Raw genomic sequence first — 25,491 nt, forward strand, 5'->3', positions numbered from 1 at the left:
GAAGACGGCCCTGATCATGTCTCTCTAGAAAAATGCTAATAGTCTGCTCGCCACTGCCTTCTCCACCTTCAGCAGCCAAAGTCTGGGGAACAGAACAAGGCTTCGGACTTGTCTCCCCATGGCCCTGAGTGGTGGTTAGTGGATTAGCAGTTAGCCCGAACTGTGCCCACCGGGGCTGGCCTGCTGTGATTTCTGGGTCTGCCGCCTTCTGTTTTCTTTAGCAAGTCTTCAGGGTCCCTCAGATGAGCCAGAACAGAATCTCCCCTTGTCCACTGTCCCCTAAGTCTGTGTGCAGAGCAAGAACCACCCTCCAGGTCAGGGTCCACACCCCTCCCCCAGGGGTTCCTAAGCTGCTTACTGCAAGCCTAGACTCCCCTCTGTGAGCTTATCTTTGACCAGATAAGGGATGTACTCAGCCTGGATCAAACAGCCTGCTCCTCCCAGTTCCTGGGCTGGCCTTGCCGCTTCTGAAGGTGGTGGTGGTGCTGGCACCTGTGCTGTTTCTGACTTGCTAAACCGAAGCAGTGGCCTAGCTGCTCACAGAGATGCAGGGCCTGTGTCTCTGAATTGGCTTCTCTCCCGGTGCTGAGGTTGTGTTTACTGGGACAAGCCCAGGGAGACACACTCCTTCCGAAGAAGAGAGGGTGAAACATTTTAAAAGTGGAGCCTCAAGTGCCAGTTTCCTCAGCCTCCCGGGCGAGGGACCGCAGTCTCGTTCGACCACATTGAGTTTAGGTAGCCTGTTTTAGCGGCCAAAGGCGCCTGCCTTCTCATTGACAGTGCAGACCTCGTTTCCAAATGGGAGCACTGCGCTCCAAGCAGATCCAGAGCAAGAAAGGCGGGGAGAAGGTCTGGAATGTTTGCAGGAATGGGTGATGTAAAGAGACCTCTCTAGATGCATTTGCGCAGGTCAATTCCCAAGCACACACTGTTCATCCCAGAACTTTACAGGATACTGCGTGGAGTTGGGGACCTCAACACGTCTGCAGGAAAATGCCATTGTCTTTTCATTCCCCCCCACACATTATTTGAAGCCTCCTGGTACACTGTGAACCCAGTCGTTTGTCCCTTTACCAAAAGCCAAACGTTTCCTTCTGGAAATCAGCTTCCATACATAGTGCACTGAAAAATACGATCAGTTCTCCGATGCAGCTAATGACAGAACTTCCACAGCTGCAAACGCAGCGCGGACGGCGTCTGCACTGCTCCCGTTTGCCAAGTGCTTCTTCCCATAAGAGCACTCACACCTGGGAAGAGACGTCTCCAAGGCTGACTTGGGTGCCTCCTAGGATTAACAGACGGTCTTTATGCTCCCAGGTGGGAAGGGCTGCAACGCCCACATTGCCCACTAGGGGACAGAGCGCCACTGTGTCTCCGGTTGAAACACGGGAAGTCTGCTGGAGAAGGCAGGTGGACTGGGGATGAGAACAGCCTTGCGATCATGCAGCACACTGGAAAGGGGAGTGTTGTGCATGCGGTGAGGTTAAACTTCAGCGCCCTTTCAATTGATCTCCCTTAAGATCCATTTCAATGTAGTGTTTTTTATTCGTTTTCTGGCTTTCCTTTCGATTGAGGTGTTTTTGTTTCATTTTGTTATTGTTGTTAGTTTTTGTCCTTTTAAATGTTCTCTGTATTCCTATAAAATCCAGGATAGGTAAATCTATAGAGGCAGTAACTGGACTAATGGTTCCTTGGGGGTCTGGCAGGGGAGGTTAGGGCAGTGGTTCGCAACCTTCCTAAGGTCGATACCCTTTCATACCGTTCCTCATGTGGTGACCCACCAACCTTTTCGTTGCTACTTCATCATTGTAATTTTGCTACTGCTATGAATCGGGTGACCTCTGTGAAAGGGCCATTTGACCCCCAAAGGGGTCTTGACCCACAGGTTGAGAATCGCTGGGTTAGGGGAATATAGGAACTAATAATGATGAGGGCAAGAATGAAGAAAATGTTCGCAACACTGATGGTGGTGATGAGTATACAACTCTTCTTGATGTGACTCAACTGTTGGGGCGAGAAGGGGCCCCTTCCTTCAGCTGCTTGAGCCTGGGGACAGAAACATGATGTTTCTGGGACAGAAGCAGTGCTTGAAACAGTAAACCGCTCCAGGACAACAAAATTCCTCAAAGGTGGAATTTAAGACTGGAAATGTATTTGACTTCTCAGTAGATGTATTTTCCTTCCATACTTTCTTAGGGGCTGGGTTGGATCTCCACTTTGCTTTGCAAGTTAAAAAAACAAAGACACACACACAGCAGGGATAGGTTTTAAATTCAATTTGATGTTTTTATTTTCATGACCATGTTCAGGGTACTGTTCTATGTGAGATTTTTGAAATTTTTCCTTGAACTTAATATTCCACATCAGCAACTCTCCTAAGATCCTTAAACCCCTGAAGCCACGGGAATTTTGCGCATTACAAATGTTTGAGGTGGCAAGGTTTGAATCGATCAAAAGGTACCTCAGAAGAAAGGGCTGGCAACCTACTTGCCAAACCAGCCACTAAAAACCCTTATGACACACAGTTCTACTCCCAGTCGCATGGGCCCCGAGAATCAGAATGGACTGTGTGGCAGCTGATGGGGGAAGGGTGGGGGGACAGCTAAATGAAAACTCGAATATTTCTGAAAGCTGAGCCAAAGATAAGGTGAACAATGAAGAAACAGGGGAATAATTGGTACTCCCTAAGTGCTTATAAAGCAGAGACAGGACAGCATTGAGCGTGTTACTAATGTTAACACAATCAGGGCCTTCAGAGGTTTCCAAAAGTTTATTCATTAAAAAAGGTGTGACAAAATAAGGTTAGAAAACACCCAATCTTGTACATTTACCTCAACACCATAGCCAACGACCCAAAGTCTCACTAACGCTATTCCTAGAACTTTAAGGGGAACAAAAAGAAAACAGACATTTGTAAATTGTGGTATTTCTTTTAGTTATTCTGCTAAAAATAGTTATCCAATTTTAGTCTGACAATGCTCTCTGGAATTTTATACTTTTCTGCACATCAGCTTTCTGACACTGAAATCGCTCCAAATGTGTCCATAAGGCAAACTCACGGTTGTTTTATCAAGGCAAGTTATTTTAAACAAAACCCAAAGATCCTTATCACAACCTCGTCAGCACCGAGGCCAGACACAAGCGTCGGGATAAAATACGGAACGCTGGCGATGCAGAACAAATTCACTAATGTGGACATCCACACGGCAGTCGCCTTTGCTCTGGAGGTGAGAGGATACGAGCTGGCACCGGAGAGCGCTGGTCCCCACGGGTCCTTGGCCCGCTCTTGGCTGGGGGCACCACTGGGGACAGGGGCGGGCCTGCTCTGCGCTTGTCTAGAGCCTTGCCCATCCGCCAAAGCCCCGTTTTTGCTCAGTCGGAGTCGGAGGTGGCCAGAACTGAACTTACAGCCCAGAGCGCTCCTCTGGAAGGCCGCGGGCCCACAGCTGTGATCACATCCGCTGGAGCTTTGTGACAATCAGTACTCTCACCGTCTGGTCAAACGAGCTGCACACGCAGAGGCCCCTCTTGTCGGGACTCCAGTCCAAGCTTGCGATGGGCTGTGTGGACAGGGTCACGTTCTGCAGGAGGCTCACGGAGCCCGCCACGCCCATCTCCACGCCCTCCGAGTCCTTCTTGGACCGCTGGGCTGGGTACTCACTGGAAGACAAGGTAGAAGCAGTAAGGCGGGAATCGAAGCACTCGCCACTCACTTTACACGTCAACGGCTTGTCTTAGTCTCTCTGATGATTACAGAGAGAAATACGGAAGAACCATTCGTTGGTTCAGCTGTAGGCAAATGAAGACACTTTCTCTTGTAAAAAAAGTGTGCGTCGAATAGAAAAGTGTTAGCATCGTTTCTGTTCAGGATTTGCCTGTATGGTCTCTCTCAATATGACAGCTCTAGACTGAGCTCAGCTAAAACACAAAACTCACTGCCACTGAGTCGATGCTGACTCTTAAGAGACTATCGGGCAGGCTAGAGCTGCCCTTGCGGGTTCTGACGCTGCAATTCTTTAGGCGGTAGAAAGCCCCATCTTTCTCCCTTGTGCAGCTGGCGGTTTCAAACTCTTGACCCTGTGGCTAGCAGCCCAATGAGCAGCTGCTACCCCACTGGGCTCCTGAGGTTGAGCTAGCGAGCTTTAATCAATGTGCTGGGCGCTCTGCAGGACCCTTTTGCTGTCGCTGTCTGTCTGGGTGCAGCGGCAGACGCTGGAGGGATGTGTGGAGAACCAGACAGAAACACTGACTGCATGGAGACTGGTCACCTCATCCCACCCCAGCGCCTGGCACACAGATGCACGTCAGGGCCTTCTGCGTGTCATTTCCATGGAGAGGAGCCAGAGGAGGCGACTTCTAACCCTAAACACCATTACCTAAAAAGGGAGAAAAAGCAATTCTGAAAACATTTTGTTCTCTTTCAGGCAAAACCTTAAATGTAAAAAAGAAGAGCTGCAGGAACTCACAAAGTCCCCTTGCTCTGGAGTGGCCAGAAATGAAGCCAGTCCCGTGCGCCTCGCCAGGCTGTCTGACAGGCAGGGCATCCCGGCGCCCGCGAGGCATGGGCGGGGGTTCCTTCCTGTCCTGCACAAAGGCCACGAGTCTAAAGGTCCCAAGCAGCTCAGCTGCTGAGAAGCAAAGGGAAAGCGGCCGGCTGATGACCTGCTGCCTCCTCTCCTGGCAGACCTTACAGCTTATTGATCATGATAAAGAGAAGTAGCACATTCTGGTGAATGAAGAGTGAAGACAGAACCCTCGTCACACATCTAAGTACGGGCTGCAATTATTTGGTGTCATAAAGATAACAAGGTTTTGGTTAGTTTTGGGTTTTATTTCTCCTTCCCATCTTAGCTTGGCGGTTGGGCGACAGTTTACGGAGCAGGTTCGTTTCCAGTTCAAGTGCGGCGCCCTCTGGGCCGCGGACTCTCATCCCCACAGCATCACCCACTGCCCCCTCCGCCTGCCCTTCCCCGCATTGTCCCGGGCAGAGAGGACAGGTTTTAGGGTTTTTTTTTTTCTTCTTGAGGATGTGTTTTTAAACCCATCATATTACCTAGTAAGTTTGAAGGGAGAGAAAAAATGATTCACACACAAGCAATAACAAAACTAATCCCAGTGTGCTGGGGCTCAGTTAATTCTGAATAACTATGGAGGGATCTCCCAGGGACTGGCAGAGGTGGTGTTCACTAAGTGTCTACAATGTCGCTGTCTCACCACCAAGAGACTGGCACATGCAAACGAAGCAGCACATGTTCCCGACATGGCGCGTCCTTTGGCCAGTGTCCGACAGCGCAGCTCCAAATGAGCAGCTCCGAATGAGCAGCGCAAGTTCACGCTGAGCGCAACAGCCTAGATGCACCTGCTTCAAAAAGTTTGTGGGGGAAATGTCATTATCTCTTCATTCCTCACATATTAGAGACGCAGCCTTAAACGCATCCATTTATAAACTTGCTGAAAAGAAAACACGGCTGTTGTAAATTATAAGAATAAAAATAACTTTTCTAATACAAAAAATTAGGGAAGTGGCAGTCTGGAATCTCATGGCACCTGCCCTTCCTCCCTAGCCAGGGACCCTGTGAAGCAAGCCCCTGCCGCCCATGCAGCATGAGCCCCGGAAGGGCCAGGATATCTCCTCGGGGCACAGGCCCAGGCTGCCTGCTCTAGAGGTGCTGGGGCTCAGCAAATTTCCCCTTCAGGGGGATTTATGGGCTACTGTAGCGGGCCAGCCTCCCCCTCATGCCCCCAAGGGAAAGGGAAAGGCAGGGAGCTGATGCACTCCATGGGAGAGGTGGAGCCTCTGGTAGCAGTGGGTACCATGTCACTCATTGATCTGAAGTGAGTCAGGAAGGGGCATCCAGGGACCCCGGGCATGAGTCAGGAGCACAGCACACACTGGCCACCAGGGTAGGACAAGCTGACACCTTAGCTGGCAGTTTGCTCGCTGCACATGCTTGCATGCTTGGCCCCTCAGGACTGTGAGTTTCCTCATGCATAGCTCCAACAGTACTCAGCCCATTAGAGCATCTGCAGGAGCACTGGCGGCGGCATGGGTTGCCTGTTGGGCTGTTAACTGTAAAGTCAGTAGTTCAAAACCACCTGCAGAAAAAGAAAAGGATGAGGCTTTCCACCCTGGAAAGATGTACAGCACTGGAAACGCACAGGGCAGTTCTACCCAGGCCCGAGCGGTCACTGTGGATCAGAGCCACCTGGATGGCAGTGAGTTTTTGGAGTAAGAGTACAGAGCCTTTATCGTGTGCACTGAAGAGGAAACAGAAGTGCAAGTCAGTCAAAACTTCCGTGCACCACACGTGGACAGAGAAAACTGGGGACCGCGCCGGAAGGGCCTGAGCATCGCGAAGAATGGCAACGGGCCTCGGTGTGTCTCACAAAGGCGCCTGGCAGAGCCCATCCTACAGATAACCTAACGGCAGCAGGGCCACTGGGAGCGACTTACTACTTCCAGAGGTGCAGGCCGCCAGCGCCCCCAGCAGTCAGGAAGAGCTCTCGGTTCTGCGGCAGGTGCCGCACCTGCCACACGGTGGATTTATGAGCCTAAACGGAAGCAGAGAGACAGGGATGAGAGAGGGTTCTGTGATACAGAAGGCTCGGCCAAGAAGAGACACGTGTAAATGCATCCACTTTTACCACAAGCATCTCGACAACTACAGAAGCGTGAGTGAGGCTGTTCTGGGCACATCTCTTTAGAATGGCTACCGAGTCACAGACACTAGTCAGAAAGAAGGCGCCATTTTCTCCACTGTCTTAGAGTTCTTGTGGATATGTTTAGGAAGGAAGGTGTTAACAAATTAAAAGCCCTTGTCGGTTTATAGCACCATATACATTATGAAAATAGATTGTGCACATTTAAACATCTCTAGCTCATTCTGAGGGCAAAGGAAACACCCAAGAAAACAAACACAGAGCTCTTCCTAAAGAAAAAGGAAAGCACCCAGTGCTCGCTTTAGGCGTCCAGCCCCTCCGCTCACTCCGCTCTAGCTTGTCCCTGTGCTAGGGACTATGAAGAGTTAGAGTGCTTACGGTCACAATGAGCCCCCGCCGGTACCAGTCATCTCACACTAACCGGTCGACAATGGCAACTGAAGGTGAATAGCTTGTTAGCACAGCAACAAGAGCCGGTGAGGAGTCAATCCGCACGGTGGGAAAGGCAGCAGGAGCAAGGAGGGAGAGAGATGAAGGCCTGCTGCCTTGCAGACGCCTGGCGCCTGGCGGGCTGCAGGTGAGCCAAGCCACCTGCAGACTTGACACTTCAGTGAGGTAGCATTTGGCATTTGATTTTAGACTCTTCTGAGGATAATGACCAGCAGATAAAAACATGTGTCTTAAAATACGCGCTGCTTTCTCTCTTTTCAAAGGCAAAGTGTACTACTATTTCACCCAGGGAATGAGACTTAGCCTTGTTCCCAAAAACAAAACAAAAATAAAGTGAAAAAGGTCAAACTCAAAAAAAAAAAATACGCGCAACAAGTGTGCGTGAAGCCCCAAGGGAGTATGTTCACCTGGACAATCTGATTTTAATTTTAGACCTTAAACCTGTTTCCTCTGGAAGTTGAAAAAGCACACACATGCACACACACAAACAAAGCCAAGAAGGGGAGTGGCCCTCTTTAAAACACAACAGTCATTTTGGCAGATTTTGCAGTAACTGGGTTAACTGAATATAACAAAACAATTTTTGGAAACAATACTATTATTTATAGCTAATGAGAAATGGGCTACAAATTGTAGAGGAACAACGTAGGGAAGTGCTTGGTGTATTGTTGCCGGTCATCGGTGCACTCTGAATTGGCAAAGCCCAAACAAGATTCTAATTTACAGCCACCTTGTTAAGGATTGACCTCATCAGGCACCAACGGTCACTTACAGGTACTACTACTACCATAATGAAATAGCACAACTATGCGGTCACTGATAAAGTCTAATACTAATATTATAATAACGAAAGACTACAAAACAGGGAGGTTTGAGAAATACTATGATAGCATGGTGGAGGAAGGGAACCCAAAGAGGACACTCCAATTTCCTGAGCAAGGTGACTGCCTAGCCTAACTGCTACACACGTGAACCTGACAGCTCGCGCTTCTTAGCTGTCATTCACAGGAAGCTCAGAGTTACAAAGGACAGGTCATTCCAGCCGAGTTGGCGTCAACCCCCCCCCCCCCCCACTCCAAGCTGCATCTTCTATGCGTAACCAGGATTGCCCTGCTTCTGCTTTCCTCACCAACAGGGTTCTAATCCTGTAACTCAACGTTTCCCTCTCAGCTACATCAAACATTATTTGGAACGAGGCAAAGTATGTATGAGTAAATAGAAAAAAATAAGTAATTTTTGAGGGTATGATGTACTAGCCTCAGTGAGTAGACCTTTTAACAAATTCATTTATCAGAGCAAAGTGGCAAGATTAAAATAGAATGAAATGACACAATATACATGCTGATATCCCGTGAAAAGTACGTCCGTGAATTCAGACAAATATTATCGATTCATTATGAAAACATCAGGCTGGCTTTTGGTGATCAAATTCCTAACACCAGCTAGTTTTCTGGAGCTTGGCTACTTAGTCAACGGAGTCTCCTTAGAGTCACCAAGTCCAGGCGTGCTGCTGGCGCACACAAACCTGTCAGGGTCCCACACGAGTGTGTCAAAGATAGCTTCTTTCACACAACAACCTGGAAGAAGCCTCTGTGACTAATCTCTTAGTCTAAACCAAGACAGCATTCCTCTTCTTAGAAAGACGACGGCTCCCTCACTTTACCTTTTCTGAAACGGAGGCAAAACCTTTGGTTGGATGCTGTGTTCTCATGTCAAAAACATGGAACTTCCCTTCCAGAGATGTAGCTACTAACTTATTCATACTGATGTCCTTTCTGTCAAACTCAACGCTGCAGACCTGGAAAAAGGAGAATATTTAGTGTCAAAGGGCTCCTCGTTCTTCCTCAGGCAGTTCTCATTACTAAGCAAAGCAGCTCGAAGCTTATCAGCTCATGAGGAAGCAATCAGTCATTCTATCGTTTAAATCAACACAAGGGAGATTCGGGGAGCTGGTGGGGAAATTCCATTATCTTGTAATTCCATCTTTCCCATGAGCTTTTTCAAGCCTCCTCAAACATCAAGGACTTTTACCGCCAAGGATCTTTTTCTCGGTTAATAAGATCAACAAAATCATCTTGCTTTGCCATGCCAAGCCCATTTGGGATAGGTTCCCAATGCGATGCATTTATGATCGACATTTAATATTTTACTTTTTAGAAAAAGCTTTTATAATAAAATGTAACACAGTCAGCGGCATACAACAGCCATTTTAAAATGCATAATAAACAATTGAGAGGCACTTAGTATATTCACAATGCTGTACAACCACCAGCTGTGTAGTGCCCAACCCCAACCCCATTGAGCTGACTGATGGCATCTGACGGAGCAGGCCAGGCCTTGGTGTGGCCACAGTGCAGTGGTTCTCACCCTGCCCAAAGCCGCAACCCTGTCAGACAGCTCCTCATGTGGCGCGGACCCCCAACCAGAACATTATTTTCGTTGCTACTTCACAGCTGTAATTTTGCTCCTGTGATGACTCGGGCGACCCCTGTGAAAGGGTGGACCACCCTCAAAGGGGTCGTGAGTCACAGGTTGAGAACCGCTGCCCTAGTAGATGAGATCCTAGACCCCTCTCTGCTCTATTCCATATGGATCTATCCTACTAGGAGCCTTGAGAAACACAGCAGAGGGCATTTAGGACACTGAGGCCTCAGCTTATCAGGTGCAGGGCTAGGTCTCCAGTTAGAGCCCAGGCCCCAGAACCAGCAGGCCTGGTTCACCGTGGATTTGCTCCTTTACCTTGTGAAGCACTGAGCCAAGCTTTTTTTCATGGATTGAACTGTGTCCCCCAAAATACATGTCAACTTGGCTGAGCAATGATTCTCAATACTGTCTACTGGTCCTCTGCTTGGTGATCCAATGTAACTACCCTCCACTTGGAATAGGTATGGTAAACCCTAACTAGCCTCTACAGGTGCATGAAGGAGCCTAGTCGGCACTCTCGGTTAGGTGTTTAGCTGCTAGTCACAGGAGAAAGAGGAGGACGTCTGCTCTCATGGACACGGAAAGGCTCCGAAGCCCTATGGCACGGGGCTGAGTGGGATCGCCGCGTGACTGGCTGTGGGGTCTACAGGCGAACGAGGATGCGGTGGGATTGTCCAGGATTTAGGGAAGCTAGGTCAACAGCCTGATCTGCTGCTGTCAAGCTGACTCCAACTCAGAGCCCCGTGGGGCCTCTGTTGTTTTCAGACGCGAGGAGTGGCTGTGGGGTCAAGCCACCAGCCTTCCTGTTAACAGCCACGCATTCAAACCACCGCCCCGTCGTGGCTCCTAGAGCCCAGTGAACTCTGACTCTATGTGGCTGCAGAAAACAGCATTCTTTGTTAAGGTGTCATGTCAGCAATGAAAAAACAACAGCCTGAGAGTGCTGGGAAGGCTCCCACTCTTCCAAGCATTGCAAAACTAACAAGAACAGAGCCTCTTAGCTGCTGGCTTGGATAGTTTCACAGGGCATGGCCCCGGAGCCCCGCAGACGGCCGAGGGGCTGGCGATGCACCTGCCATGGTGCCCCTACGCCTGCGTGGGAGTGCCTCTGCTGAAGGGAGCGTCCGTGATTTTCAGTAGATCCTCACAAGGTGAAGAGGGGCTAGTAACCTAGAGGGCTGGTAGGGGGACTCTCCTTTCAGGGCAGTTCAGAGGAGGAAAACAGGCTCAGAAACACGAAAAGCATCAGCATGCGCATTACCCCATTTTTTATGTTCGTCTCCCATCGCAATGACATGTTTCGGAGGTCAAACAGTTTAATGTCCCCATTGTCGTAGCCAGCACAAACAACCCGTTCCTCTTGATTATAAGAATTGCCTGGAAATCAAGATACAACATTTCAGGTGTTTGTAAATACCTAATTTGATGGCCATTGGAAGAAAAGTTTATGAAACCTCACATATAACGTCCACAGAGCATACTTAAAACCATTCGGTAGAATCCCATGTTAACAATCCTGGTAAGACATCAAGGGTCTACTTTGGTAATTAAGACTGGTTTGAGATTTAATACAGAATGGTATGTGAAAGCAAACCTCCACAATTGTATCTGCAAAGACTAACAGGCGACCAAGGCGGCTATGGCTCAGACAGAGGAGGGCCTAAGAGGAGAAATGCAGCTATGCTTTCTTGGCAGTGAGCACCTTTAAACACCAAGAAAACTAACATGAAAAGGTGTTTATGTGCTTACTACCCTGGTGCTCCCGTGTCTTTTTCGGGGACAGCTGATCCAGGGGCAGCATACAGATGCTTTGCTTGGCAGTCCTGATCGCATCTCCTGCACGTTCCGTCTCCAGTGGAAAGCCTCCTGCTGGAGATGAGCCCCGAGCAGCTCTTTGTGGGCACACAGTGCTGGGGAGTCGGAGGCCGCTGACTGCAGGCCTTCCTTCTCCACGGCCGCAGGTCCCCATTTCTCCCGAGGCCCAGCTCGGTGTTCCAACGGCGGCCTCCCCTTAGACGATGGGAGGTGTGCAGAGCATGACAGCTGTCACCCACAACCAGCCTCAAAACCCTAGGCACCTGCGTGGGAACACTCTCTCTTCTTTCTCTTAACCAATAAGTCCCCAGACTCTACTTCTTTTGCTACACATTTATCGTTCAAATCAATCCTCTCTTCAGTGATCCCACTCCTCCTAACTTCCCTTCAGCGCAGCATCGCAGTTTCTGAACATCTATCCTCGGGCCACTCCCCTCGCTCTGACCACCCACTGCTTTAAACTTTCCTCCCGTACCGGTTACATCTCATCCTCCGTGCTGGTTACATCTCATCCTGGGCGCAATCTTCAGTGGCTCACCACTGCCGCAGACCATCCGAACCACACCACAGGCTAAGGCTCCGAGCCATAAGGCTCTGCCTACCACCAAGCCCCTCGGGGGGCACAGTGGGTTAAGCATCAGGCTGCTAACTGCAAGGTTGGTGGGTCAAACCGAAGAGCACTCTACAGCGACAGCAGGCTGCTCCTGTGAAGATCTGTGGAGTTCTACTCTGTCCCATACGGTCACCAAGAGTCTGTATCACCTCACACGGCAGTAGGCGTTCACGACCCTGGATCACTTCTCCCTCATCATGACTGCTGAGGCGACATGCCCTGGTCGCGGAATTAAAAGCTTCCCAAGGCTCTGGGTCACCTTCATGTGCTCCGTGGTGCTTGACCTCTTCTTGGGGTTCAGAAATTGTCATACCAATGAATACATGTTCTAAAAATATCAATATCCTAGATTTAAAACTGCACTTATATTCTTGAGATCGATGCTGATAAAGCTCTAGGATAATTACTTTTTAATTATTATGACCATTCTAAATGATCACTCTAAACAGTAATCCTGAAATATCTACCTCCCCAAAGTACACGTCTTATGTTTACATAATTATTCACAATATAAGAGCACATAGCAATTCCTATGCAATATTTTGAAACTAGAAATCTGAGCCTTCCCTTCTTAAAATAAGAATCCAATTGAAAAAGAAGATAAAAGGTACGCAGTCCGTGTACACCTTCAAACCTCACTTTTAGATACCTGCTGTCTACCCAGCATGGGAGTAAGAAGAGAAGAGGAAACACAGGCTTCAAAGGAAATATGGCCCAGATCCTCAGCAGCAAAGCTTCGTTTGGCATCGGAGCTCACTGAGGTACCCAAGCAATACCATCGGTCCAACAAAATAAATATCCACTTAGAGAGGGTCACCAGAACACAGCGATCAGAGTTCTAACAGTATTTTGTCGCGGCTCGATTGTGTTGTAGAAAATAAGCACCTTCTGTGGAACGCCCAGGTGAAGTGTGCTAGTTTCAAGGCTCTGCTTCCACCATGAATGACATCTGGGTCTACGCAAGGCCAGTATTCTCTCATTACAAACAAGTACAGAATACTAAGAGCAATCATTTTCAAGGGCTAGGTATCCTCTGCACAACCTTAAGCACTTTCCACGCAGGAGCGCACGGCTCCTCACGGCCACAATGTGGACGAGGTTTGAGGACAGCTCCCTCTGAAACGCAAAGCAGCCGCAGCACAGAAAGGTTTGGTAACTTGCTCCACATCACTGTGCCAGTAAGTGGCAGAGTCAGAATTCAAAGCCAGGTTCCCCCAAAAGAGCCACCCCGAACAGCTGTGAGAACAATCCACAGAGCACACCGGAGGGCGCCTGGGATCGGGAGCCCCGCCAGCACCGTGCTGTCACCCTAGGCGAGGGCACTCTGCAGCGAGTCTTCAGCCACTCACCGAAAGCCACAGTCCAACAGTCTCTCTTGTTCTCTCCTGGCACAGGTTCCATGTTGGCAACAGGATCGTCCTTTTGCCGCGGGTCCCACACCTTGACGGTTCCTGTCGGGAGAGAGCTACGGTCACTGGGGAACCAGAGCATGCTGTTCCTATCCGCACTCGGTGTCCCTGGCCTCCTGTGCTGCCCATCGTTACAGGGGCCCGGCACCTGGAAAGTAGCCCACACGTTGCTGACTTCCGGTGGGTAAACTGGACTTACCATCAGAGAAGTTACCCACATGCTGCCATCTGGCTCCGTCTCCAAACTAAGGGATTTCCAGAGAAGCCAACATACTGCTCCTAGTTTCCCACAAGGATGAGGTGACTGGCCAGGAAAACGCAAAGATTATGCATGACAGACAAATCAGGCTTCATTTTTCTTGAGCCTACAACAATGAATGTAAAGTATATTTTTCCCCAGGATAGACCAGTGTTGCCTTGAATGCTTCCTTCCTATTCATAAGGAAGCACTGGCATTTGTTTTACACAGATGAATAAACTCTACTTTTTCTATCTCTGCTTTCTTTTGTGGGATCGTACAACACTGCCTCATATATAATAAAGTTTCATTTCCCTGCGGCAATAGAAGAGAGAACTATTAAATAAATTAACTAGTAATGTTTCGGAATTCCCACTCCGTCACGAGAAGTCTACTTACTAAATGGTGTCCGAGACTAAGGAGAAACGCCATCGCTGCCGCAAGCAACGGCTGTGGCAACAACCGGGGCTGATCAGAGAGGGACACGCACACACGCACACACACAGCCTCTCCAGACTTAGCTAAGCCCAGGGAGAACGCTCGGTGGTCGTTGAAAAAGACAGACTGATACAAGAGAAGCAATAAACGTGTAGAGCTCAATGGGGAAGGCATCTAAACAGGCAAGGCCCGCACAAACAACTAACTTGTGAAGGAACGTGGAACGAGGCTAACCCAGGTTGGACGCGAGTTCCATTTTCATCCCTAACATTAAGGGGTGGGGGCGAGATGTGGGTAGGGCCGAGGAGAAGTGGTACGCACACCCACGGTAGCTACCAATAGCAATGGATCCCCGGAAAGGGTTGACAATACACCTTACACCTCACAGAACATGTTTATTCCCAAAGAGTTAGATGAGGGATGACATCTGTTTTTTGGTTAACCATTTTTAAGTCACCCTGCCAAAAACACGTCAAGCAAGTGAATGCTTTCAAGCAAGGTCATCACTAAGTACACTGTGCTACATCCCCAGGATGAAAGAGGCATTTAAAAAAATCATACAGAAAAAGTAATACTTGCATATACATAAATGAGGAAAGGATAAATAATCATACTCAGACTGAAAATAACTGCCAAGTTGACTGTGATACTGAAAGAAAGACAGAATTATAACGGTTGGGCGAGGGTGGGAGAGATTCCATTTTTTCCCTTCTATGCTCCTTGCTGCTCTTAAAATGAAAAAAAGAACAAAGATTTCTAAAACACAGCCACATCTCATTTTTCTTTTCAGATCATCTCACGATCTTGAGCAGCTATTTAGAACTTGCCAGACCAAATCTCTTGTGCACAAAACTGTGACTCGGTGACAGTCACTCCGGACAGCTGGACGGAAAAAGACCTCTCTGCGGTTGCTCAGACGGCACGTTGGTCCTTCCAGGGCACCAAGTGGGAGAGCGGAGTCGCTCCCTTAGGGTGCTCCCCAACACTTGTCAGGGCGCTCACGGAACGTCAGCTTTCAACCAGCCATCAATCTGGCAGTTTCCACAAGGACTGATTCTGCTTTTTAAAAAAAGAAATGGAAAGCTGCCTCCCACATTATATCATCAGCTGCCTGAAGAGTCCCTAGAGAGATTTTCAATTCCTTTTTAAGATGCATGGGCACCATCGTTCTTTGTAGCTAACCAGCTCCAAAAGAAAAGAGTAAGTTTGAAGCCTCTACGTCATAACACCCAGAAGTCGGAACCAGCTCAAGGATATGCAATCGAGCTTGCCTATTAGAAGTGGAGGCAAGAAATGTTAGATTCAGGGTTCCAGACAACTTAGGATTTCTTCCCCCTTCAAAACAATTTTCCTTAAGTACACAGAATCCTTTGACTCACCATCTCGGCTGCCAGTCACAATTTCCGGGGCTCCTTCCCCAATTCCTAGTCCGCCTACACCATCGATAGTATTTATGATTTCTTTGTGGCCTTTTACAGAATACACTGGGGTCTCCGGAGCTTCCAGATTCCTAAACAACAGAGAATAGCTTGGTTCATACATCCCGTGCCCCAACGCTTCTGTCCACTAATGAAATTTAAGACTGTGCACTCTATTTAGAGTTCTGTTTAAAAGTAAGTGCTGTTCTGTGAAGGTTATTCATGTTTCTATTGCCACATGTTTGCCCACTACTTCAGCTTCTTCCTAGCCACCCTGAGAACCTGGAATTCTAACTCCAGAGCCCAGACAGCCGTCCACAAAGACTAATTGTCCAGGAAAGTTGAACCTGAATTACCACCAGGTGCGCCTGTGGTACACGCATAACCCAAGAGATTCACGGCTGGCTCCTCCCAGTGGTAAGGAACCAGCGTCTCTGGGTTGGGGACACTCAAGTCTGACAGCCACCGCTGTCTACAGGGTATCTTTCCAACGTGGCTTTGACTGTTCCCACGGTAGACCTTGTAAGTTGGCCTTGTAACCTTTTTAGTGATAAAACTTATAGTGTTGACTCTGAAAACATTTTTTGTTATGGAATTATTTTCTCACTGAGTTCCATATGGATACCCACCTACTTATAGGAAGGGGCTCCCAAAAGTGTGTGGAGACATTCCATGATCTTTGATTTGATTTTCGCACAAATTCATTGAAACTCTCATATAACCTGCTGCAATAAGTATTACAGCCAAACCGACTGAAGTTTGTCTTATCCCAGGTTAGCTAGGAGACAGGAAAGTACCTTTAACCACGGAAGCTTACCACAAGAGTAGAAGATGGATTAGGGAACTTCAAGAAGTTTGTGGAAAACCCATTCGCTTTTAATTCCATTTTCCCAAGAAGTTTGGAAGCCCTCCTTAAGCTTGGCCAAAGGCTCCGGTAGGTTATCCTGATAGATCCCTTCTTGCCTCCCTGTGTTCCCGCTCCCCCTTTTTCTGCTTTACTCTCTACATTTTTACTCTCCATCCACATTTTCCCTTAACAATTCAGCTTTCAATAGGTACATATTTTTTCAAACATGTGGCTATTCATGGATGTCATCCTTGTTACCAAGCCAAGGTTTATAAGTAAAATTTCTCTATTCAAAACTTGAGGAAGTTCTGCCTCAAATATTTGTCTTTGGAAAAAGAAATATTATTTGTGTTTGTAACCCCATTGTGAAAGAATCGAGAGACTAACCAGGATTGTGAATCTACTTAGAAAAATAAACTGATTTACTATTTTTATAAACTTGAAAACATGACTCATTTTTCAAGTGGAATTCTAAGACTTATGTAAATCTGTAAGACCTGTAAGATTATTCCAGGGAAATTTATTAGGGAGAACATCGACACTTATGTTTATTGCACATTCTTGTGTTGAAATAACTTACATTTATTTTTACCAATAACATTTAAACTGGCCTCTCTCCTAATTTCTCTGAAAATATACAACAGAGCATTTAACAACTGATGTATTCTAATAAATGCTAATTTTAACCATTAAGCAGTGAAATCAAAGAGGAAGTATCAGAAGTTCATTTTGCTTAACCTTAGGATTTTAAGAAAAAAAATATGTCAAAGTAATTATAAAGTAGCAGAATCTAAGTGAGAATCAGGAAAGATTCTATTTCAAACACAACATAGGGGAGACAGTTTCTTTCTAGAATTATCCTATTTACTTGAAATGACAAATATTACGAGACAACCCTAACAATTGGTAAACAGGAATCTCAGCTCATTCAACTCTAAATAGGAAGAAATAACTCTAAATGAAACATGAAAATGAAAAGCATTTGGCACACCAATGTTCAATCGAAATAGGTTTATTTTCATTTGTTCAATAAATGTTCTGATTGTAGTCTGATATGAAGCATGAAAAGAGCAAATAGGAAACAGTTCAATAATTTGAGGGGTTCCAGCTACGTGATGTGTTGGGATGCTAAACAGAGTCAGCGGTTCGAAACCACCAACCACTCCAAGGGAGAAAGACAAGGTTGCCTGCTTCCATATAGAATAACAGTGTCTGAACCCACAGGGGCAGCTCTCCCCTATCCGAGAGGGTCACGGTGAGTTGGAATAGACTCAATGGCACTAAGAGGATCGATAGTCAAACACTAAAAGAAAAAAAAATCACTGCAATTGCTTCTGTAATGTCAAATTTCTTGATGAACTGTAAACAAAGATCTCATTTTTCAGGGCTAATAAATGCATCCTTTCATATATTGTGTCCTTAAAAAATTAACTACCATCAATTCAATTCTGGCTCAGAGAGACCCTAAAGGGCAGAAGCAGAATTGCCCCTGTAAGTTTCTGAGGCTATAAATCTGTCTGGGAGCAGAAAGTCTCATCGTTGTAAGATGGTGGATTTGAACTGCTGACCTTGTCATTAGCAGCCCCATGTGTAACCCGCTACCCACCAGGGATCCTTGTGTCCCTGAAGGTAGAAGAGAAACAGCGCTTCACTTACAAATATGTAGTGTTCACTGCTAGCACCAAACAGCCTGTGTGAAAATACTGATAAAATTTGAACTATCTCAAGAAAAACAGATCTGGAGCTTCAAATGAATTTTGAATACAGGATCTAGAACTATATTAAAAATCAGTTCTCACATCCCATAAAGTGCTCAAACCGAACAAGGAAGAAACCATTTTAAAATCGGAATTCTCGTTTACAGAGGAAGACTAAGGAAAGGATAAGAAATGGCTTCTTTCATCTCAACACCGACTCGGCGCCTTACCATATATGAAGGTTCCCTCCAAAGTCTCCAGTAGCTAAATACCTCTGCTGCAACGACGCTGCACCAAAGGTCCCGCATTTAATGGGCTTGGCCTTTTCAATCTTCAGAGAAGGAAGAAGAGCGACCACGTTAGTTATGTAAGCAGCTATTTATAATCCACAGTATTTACAGGTCTGCTCTGGGATTTTAAAACAGACATGCGAAATAAAAGGCAATTAAAACCTTTTCTGATCAAAATTCTTTTTTCTCTTGTCATTTTTTTCTATTGCTTGAAACTACATAAATCTCAAAAAGCAAACTTTAACTCGGCTTTTAAAATTGTGTTTCAGTTTGCCTTTCCTCTCCTCTCCCTACTGGGATATCCAAATTCTGACTACTCTCCTGTCTCTGATGATTTGCAAATAAGAACAAAATGAAGTTATTATTCTTTCTGGGTGATAGAGATAAATATATGTATTTATGTGCCTTCTGCAGAATCATATAACAAAGGAAATTTATTTCTCATTTTCTTCAGAGATTTGTATGTTCCTGTCAGCCAAAGGCAATGCTATTAGCACAAACGAGGCAATCTTTGAAAGTTCCTTTAATTTAAAAAGCTGCTCCTATGAATATTAGATGTACCAAACTGTTACACAAACATGTGGTTACACAGGTTGGATTGGTGGGGGTAGCACGCTGCATGTGCATTAATTTCCTATGTGTGCCATGTACAGATTAGGCATCTCTGAGTTATTTGAGAGTACTGTATGGGAAAATATGGTAATCACATTAATAAAACAAGGACATACAAATGCACTAGTAAAGGTATGGGGCCTAAAGCAATCATGTGGCGAGGATGGGAAGGGTCCGTGGAAATGATTCATATTCTCAACTCACAGATCAAGACACTGAAACCCAGAGCTTTCCTGAGTTGACCGGTTCATATGCTAATACAGCTCTCCTGCCCACAGGTCTTTGGAGATGATGCAAGCCAAGTAAGAGGTCCTATTGTCTCAAGGAGTTTCTAACCCACATATCAGTTCCTACCTGGCCTATTCCACACATGCATAATTATTATACTATTCCCAACACTCTTACACCTGGATCTTGGATTATTATTTCCTTTTACTCCTTGAGTTTCCAACGTCTCTACTGCCCCCATCAATGGCCAACTCCACCTGTGCAGAGTCTGTTTGGAATCCTGAAAACTCTGGAGCCTGGAATGAAAGAGAATTCCTGGGAGCACACAGTGAACTCAATTGGCTGCCCACGGAAAGGGTAGGGTCTGGGGAGCTACTCCCAAACAACCCGCCACGGAAGCCCTTTTGGAGCGCAGTTCTACACTGACACGCAGGGGCTTCGTGAGCCCACGGCGACTGGGGGCAGCCTGTTCCACCCTGCACCCCTGCCCTCTACCACCATCCATTTGCTGGCAGCAGGCTCCACAGGCCCGAACAGGTGCTTCTTATTTAGTCCCTTAAAATTGTCGTCGTCAAGTTTCCAAAAGTAATACACAGTCCCTGTAAATACTCACACAAACTAAAGAATGGGAGGGAAAAGGTAAGAAGCCTTCATTCTTTCCGACAGCTACACAAAGCTTCCTTTTGCCACAAGGAGGCGCAGAGTGTGTTGTTCTTTCATTTACTTTTCCCGTTTTTGCTCTATTCACTTACGGCATCTACATGAACTTTTCCCGATGCTGAATTCTACAGTTGCTAGACCAATCTTCATCCTTCCCACTAGGGTTGGCTTATTCCAAATAATTTAAAACATCATTTCCTGGCACTTTGAATTCGTGACCAACCAGTTCCATATATATATATATATTTGAACAAGGAATTATAATTCACTCAACATGGAAATCAGAATGGAACTTTCTTTCCTGTAATTAGGCACAGCACTGGACCCTCTCCCTCTGCCGCCATCGCATCTGCCAGACTCGTAGAGACCCTAAAGGAAGGGTAGAACCCCCTTAGGGACTTTCAGACTGTAATGTAAATCTTTACAGGAGCAGGCAGCCTCATTTTCCACCCGCAGGGTGGTTGCTGGGTTTGAACTACTGACCTTGCAATTAGCAGCCCAATGCTAACTTCACAGTGCCACCAAGGGTCCTCTATACAGTATAAACCCCCTGCTGTCAATTCAAGTCTGACTTTCAGTGACCCTACAGGACACAGTAGTGCTGCCCCTTTGGGTTTCCAAGATCTCACATGTTTACCGGAGCAGGCTGTCTCATTTGTCTCCTGCAGAATGAATGGTGCAGTTAGCAGCTCAATGCGTAGCCCACTGCGATCAGATAAATGAGCAGTTACCACATAGCTAAGTCTAAAACAGTGTTCACAGCCTCCTCCAAATGGGCCAGCAAACAAAATTCATCTTCCGTAATAACTTCATTGCTAACGACCACAAGGATGAGAAGCAGATCACAGAAAGTCATCTTAATGCATAGCTGGGCTGAGGGGATCAGTACTCACTGCCAGGTTTGATTCTGAGGACATTTTCTCATTGAACCAGGCAGACAGTTTCTATTTCCAAACTACTTATGTCCTTCTTGTCTTTCCTTCCCACATGAAAGTAGCAACCCCTGAAATTAGGACTTGATATCTATGGTTAAATTAGTTCAGCATTCCAAGTGAGGAGGCATTTCCCATTCCTCCTTCCCATTGTTCCTACTGGGCCAGCGTCTTGTCCAGCTCTCGGCCTTCCACAATGGCGGCCATTACCTGAGGCCGAAGGCTTTGATGGGCAGGACTGTGCTTCTAGGAAACTGGAGCTGCAGGAGTCCTGCATCGTCAGCCCCTCTGGAAAAGGCTTCTCGGAGGCCTGGAATGGCTGTGGCCCATTTCCTTTTCTCCCACCAGCATTGTTTCCCCAGATTCCACTCCTGTTAGTGGAAGCATGCAGCGAGGCGCCTCCTGCCCAGGAGCCAGGACAGAGGCAAAAGCTACCCGGCTTTGTAGCCCGAAAGGAAGAGCCCGACTCTTCCGAAAGGATTTACTTCGATAATAATCAACTATAATAATAATCAAGGGGAGGCAAAGCTCTCCCTGCTGGATTCCTTGGCCTGACTTTCATCCTGTCCAACCCCTCAGTCAGACGGCATCAATCTAGCAAGCTCCTGGGACACACTGATCTTCTGGCACTAACACAAAGTAACAGGACAGTTGGGAAGTTCACACAAACAGAAACGCACTCAGCCGGGGTTTTTCCTGGCTTGTCTTTGAGAAAAGATGAGCAGATGACCCTGAACCACAGTGTGGTCACCTCTGTGATGTAAGGATCAGAGTACACGCGTGACGGGTCAGCTTTTTCTTCTGCAAACTCCATGTGCGGAGATGGGACGAACTTCTCCAACACACCCTGGGGTTCCCAAAGCAGCATGACGGTGCCCAGATGCTCTGACAGCTGAGACCAAGAAGGCCAGTCTTGAAGGAAAAACAGTCTACTACACATGGCAGCTTGTACTAGGTATCTCTTCCTGTTGTCGTTGCATGGATGCTAAAGAGGGGGCTTCAGTACAAACATAAAGTGGCAAAGCCTGTTTAAGCTTAGCGGCATCCCTAGACTCTCAGGAGTGGCACCAAGCCTGTGGCATAAAAATGTACAAAGCCTTGGAAATGTGGCCTTGCTGCTGGCTGACCTCACCCCCTGCTTCCCAGGTTCTTTCTGGACTGCACTCCAGCCTCATTTGCTTTCTTCAAATACACTGAGGTCATTTCCCCGAAGTCATCTGCAGTTCACTGGGCTGCTTTCCCTGAGGCCCTCGCGTCTCCCTCCTTCGCCACTCGGGCATCAGTTTGCATGTTACCTCTCCCAGGAGGCTTCCTGTCCTCCAGTGGAACCCTCCCAAACCACTGTCCCTCACCCTCTCTGGTCTTCTCCCCTGCACTACCACCACCATTGTCGGGTTCAGTCAGAGTTCTATCCGCCCCCTTTCTAGAATGGGAGCAGCAGCCAACAGGGGCCTGGCCCAATTGGTTGGTTCCACAGGTCGTAGGTACCCAAGAGTTGTGGAGTAACAGCATAAGTGTTTCAGTCAGAATGGGGAAAGCGAGGCCACTGCTCTGGAGTTCACGCGCCCCCTTCCTTTCCGCCACCCACTGCCACCCGGTTTTCACACCCTGGAGCGCCGACAGACCACGCAGTGTTCCAGGGGCCTTCATAAGCGATAAGGAGAAGAGCAGCCACGATGAGCAGATACTACTCTAGGGCTTAGGAAACGAGCACATCCTTCTCTTAGGAAAACAACCGACACTGCACATGAAGAGCTGGGAACCCCATTTTCAGGCAGAGGAAACGGAGGAGCGGAAGCTTTCTACTCCGGTAGAGTTACAGTCTTGGAAACCCACAGGGGCAGGCCTACCCTGACCTCTCCGGCCACTGGGAGTCAGAATTGACTCTATGGCAGTGAGTGAGTGTTCAACTTGGCAAAAATCAAATCAAACCCAAAGTCTATCAACCTACTTACTGAAAATCAACTCAATCATACACACACATCAGAATCTGCGTGGAACCAGGGCTGCCCTTGCCTGCTCGGGCCTGGGCTATGCTACCAAATGGCCTTACACAGCAGGCATGTGTTCTTGTCTTTAGACATTCGTGGAAATCCGAACCGCAACACATTTATCAGAGTGCGATGGGGGGAGCTATTTGTGTAAAGGTCATACAAAGACTTTTCTTGGCCCCTACGTATTACCTTAGCCTTGGAAAGACAAGATGAAAAAGAATTAGGTACCTACTTAAAACTTTTGCTAGAAAACCTTGCTTTTAAAAATGAAGATCTACTGCTCAAACATTGTTCCACAAAGAAAAGGAATAAAGATTCATCCGGTTTGTTCCACGATGCTGAAAATGACCCTCCATGCAGGCTGTGGTGGGCCTAGATTTTGGTTCTCTTTGCCACCAGCATAAATGAACATCAGAGAAAGCCAGGATCGATAGTTCCCAGGAGAGCTATTTCTGTTCTGTCTGTGGGTGGGTCTAGTACAGCCTGTCACTATTTCCTCCTCCACATCCTGGCATTACTTCATTAGCACGAAAAGCTTCAGGCAACCAAAGCGAACAAGCAGCTCGTTCAGTGGCTCCGAGACTAAAAAGGCAGACTTTTATTTATTAGCTTATGACTAATTTTGAAGATATAAACAGCCACAATCATGATTCTATCTTTCAGGGCCACTGCTAGTCCATCTGGTACCCTTGTGCCAGTTACAAAGCAGTTGTTCTCGAAGAGGCTGGTGAAGTTTTACATGTGCACGACCAGAGAGAAGGGATGCCAGTGTTCGCTCCCACTCAACCCTGGTTCAGACACCTTTGTGCGGTGCAACCAACTGCTCAACTGTCTCCGGAGTCCCTGCCCTCCACACTCTCTCCCCTTACCACCGAGATGGGGAAGCACTGCAAAGACCTGTTTGCCCCCTTCCCCTCTTTTTATCTTGGATCCATGGAACTTGGAGCCCATGGCTCAAGGATGGCTTCAAGTACTCATCCTGGTGTTTGAATAAGAAGTTTGGGGCCCGCACACCTGCTCCTCTAAAATGGCCTGTTGAGAATGTACTCGCCCTATTTACCCAGTTACCCCTCATCTCCTCCCAGTCGATTCTACACGCAGTTTCTGATCCCTACAGTTCTCAGGCTTCCCCACACTTGTCTATTACAATCCTAAATGTCTGATGATGCCTGTCACTAATCACTTCTTTCCAGGTAACCAAAATTGAGTAGTTTTGTTTTTTAATTGTCAAGGCCTATAAAAATGTTATCATTATTTGTAACTCCTTCACTAGTGATAGTTACATCTGATCCTGCCCCACCTGGTTAAAGCCCTTTAGTAATGACTCGCTTCTCTAAGAAAATACGTATAAGTTCTTTAAATACATCTCGTGCAAGGTCAGGTGCCTGCTAAGTCCTCTTGCTTTTTTGAACTGATAACAAACTCTACCTCTTGACATCTGCATATGATGTATCTCCTGAAAACCTCATCCTCCACTCCGTTTGGCTTAATTGGCTTCCACTGTTGGGTCCTGTCAAGCGGATCACAACTCACAGCAGCCCTCAAGGAGAGAGTCGAGCTGCCATTCTAAGGTTTCCAAGACTAGATCCTTACAGGAACAGAGGGCCACGGTTTCCTCTCTAGGAGCAGTGAGTGGATTCAAACCACCAACCTTCTGGTTAGCAGGTGAGTGCTTACTAACCACTCCCATTCTACTCCTCTCAAATGTGTTTGTACTCTCATAGACCCTGTTCCTTCCTGTGAAAGAATTCCTGTCGGTCTGTATGCATGCATCGCTGGTTTAATTATTTGAAGATTTCCACGACTAGAAAATAAACCTCATGAGTGGGGGCCGTGCCATGTTCATGCTTGGGAATACCAGGTGTTCAATTGGTACTTGGTTTAAAGAATGAATACATGTATTAAGATTCTCTTCCAATTATTCTGCAAGTCCTCTGCGGGTAGGCTACGCTTTGGCTCCGTTGGTAAGAAAAAGTATTTCATTAGCATGGTCCGCCCTAGAAAGAGATTCGGGACTCTCAGCAAGCAACTGGGAACTGTCTAAAAGGCCCTCGAAACTCAGCCACGAAGTTTAAACCTCGTTTCCCAAGGATTTCGCGCTGGACTGTGCTAGGCAAAGGCATCAGCGCGATGCGAATGAACCAGCACATCAAAGAATTCAGGACTCCACGCAAAGCGTTTTCAATCCAAGGATCCCTCAGTCTGCGATCAGCTTCGCTGGTTCCGCACAGCTCGAGCTGTGTTTTGGGAAGACACTAGTCAAAAACTTAGGCAAAGAAAAATGTAGACCCCCTTTGAGCGGCAATCGCCTCCTTAACGTTCCCAGATTCGGCTCTGGACGGTCTCGAACAGAGATACCCACCTCCCTAAGCAGCTTCAGTTCCCCGTGCTGGATCTCATACAGTTGAATGACGCCGGTGCCCCGGGCGAAGTTGCCCATGGCCACAAACTTGGCGCTGCATGGCACCCATTTACAGTCAAACACCGTGTAGTTGAGGCTCTTCTGGATATGGGAGATAATCTGAGGTTTCTCGAAGGCCGACATGGTGCAGCAGATTCCACAGCGGGCAACTGCCACCAGCGGACGCCGACCAAGAACTAGCCTGGAAACCAGACTACAAACATCAACGACAATTTGCTCTCCCGCTTGCCGTACTCGGTCCCCGAAAGTTGGATTTAGTTATCGAAGATAATGCCAGAGGGGCTACTGGAGTCATAACACGTTTTCTCTGCAGACAACACAGACTTCTTTATTGTCTTTATACG

At 47.2% G+C, this 25,491-nt stretch overlaps 1 protein-coding gene across 1 annotated transcript; it reads right to left on the minus strand.

The window, feature by feature from the left end:
• Positions 1-2,270: 2,270 nt before the first annotated feature.
• On the minus strand, positions 2,271-25,360 carry DNAAF10 (dynein axonemal assembly factor 10). The gene is made up of 8 exons (XM_075535598.1): positions 25,088-25,360; positions 18,240-18,340; positions 15,427-15,557; positions 13,312-13,413; positions 10,796-10,911; positions 8,774-8,908; positions 6,455-6,552; positions 2,271-3,660 (listed from the first exon to the last, which is right to left on the minus strand). The coding sequence occupies exons 1-8, from the start codon at positions 25,268-25,270 to the stop codon at positions 3,453-3,455; spliced, it is 1,074 nt and encodes a 357-aa protein (XP_075391713.1). The 5' UTR covers positions 25,271-25,360; the 3' UTR covers positions 2,271-3,452.
• Between the last annotated feature and the right edge of the window lie 131 nt (positions 25,361-25,491).

This window comes from Tenrec ecaudatus, chromosome 17 (assembly GCF_050624435.1).
Source record: "Tenrec ecaudatus isolate mTenEca1 chromosome 17, mTenEca1.hap1, whole genome shotgun sequence".
NCBI lineage: Eukaryota > Metazoa > Chordata > Mammalia > Afrosoricida > Tenrecidae > Tenrec > Tenrec ecaudatus.

Coding starts and splice junctions, on each gene's coding strand:
- DNAAF10 (XM_075535598.1), bottom strand. CDS start 25,270: ATGTCGGCCTTCGAGAAACCTCAGATTATCTCCCATATCCAGAAGAGC. Junction 15,558..18,239: donor GGAGGGAACCTTCATATATG/GTAAGGCGCCGA, acceptor TCTGTTGTTTAG/GAATCTGGAAGCTCCGGAGA. Junction 13,414..15,426: donor TGTGACTGGCAGCCGAGATG/GTGAGTCAAAGG, acceptor CTCTCCCGACAG/GAACCGTCAAGGTGTGGGAC.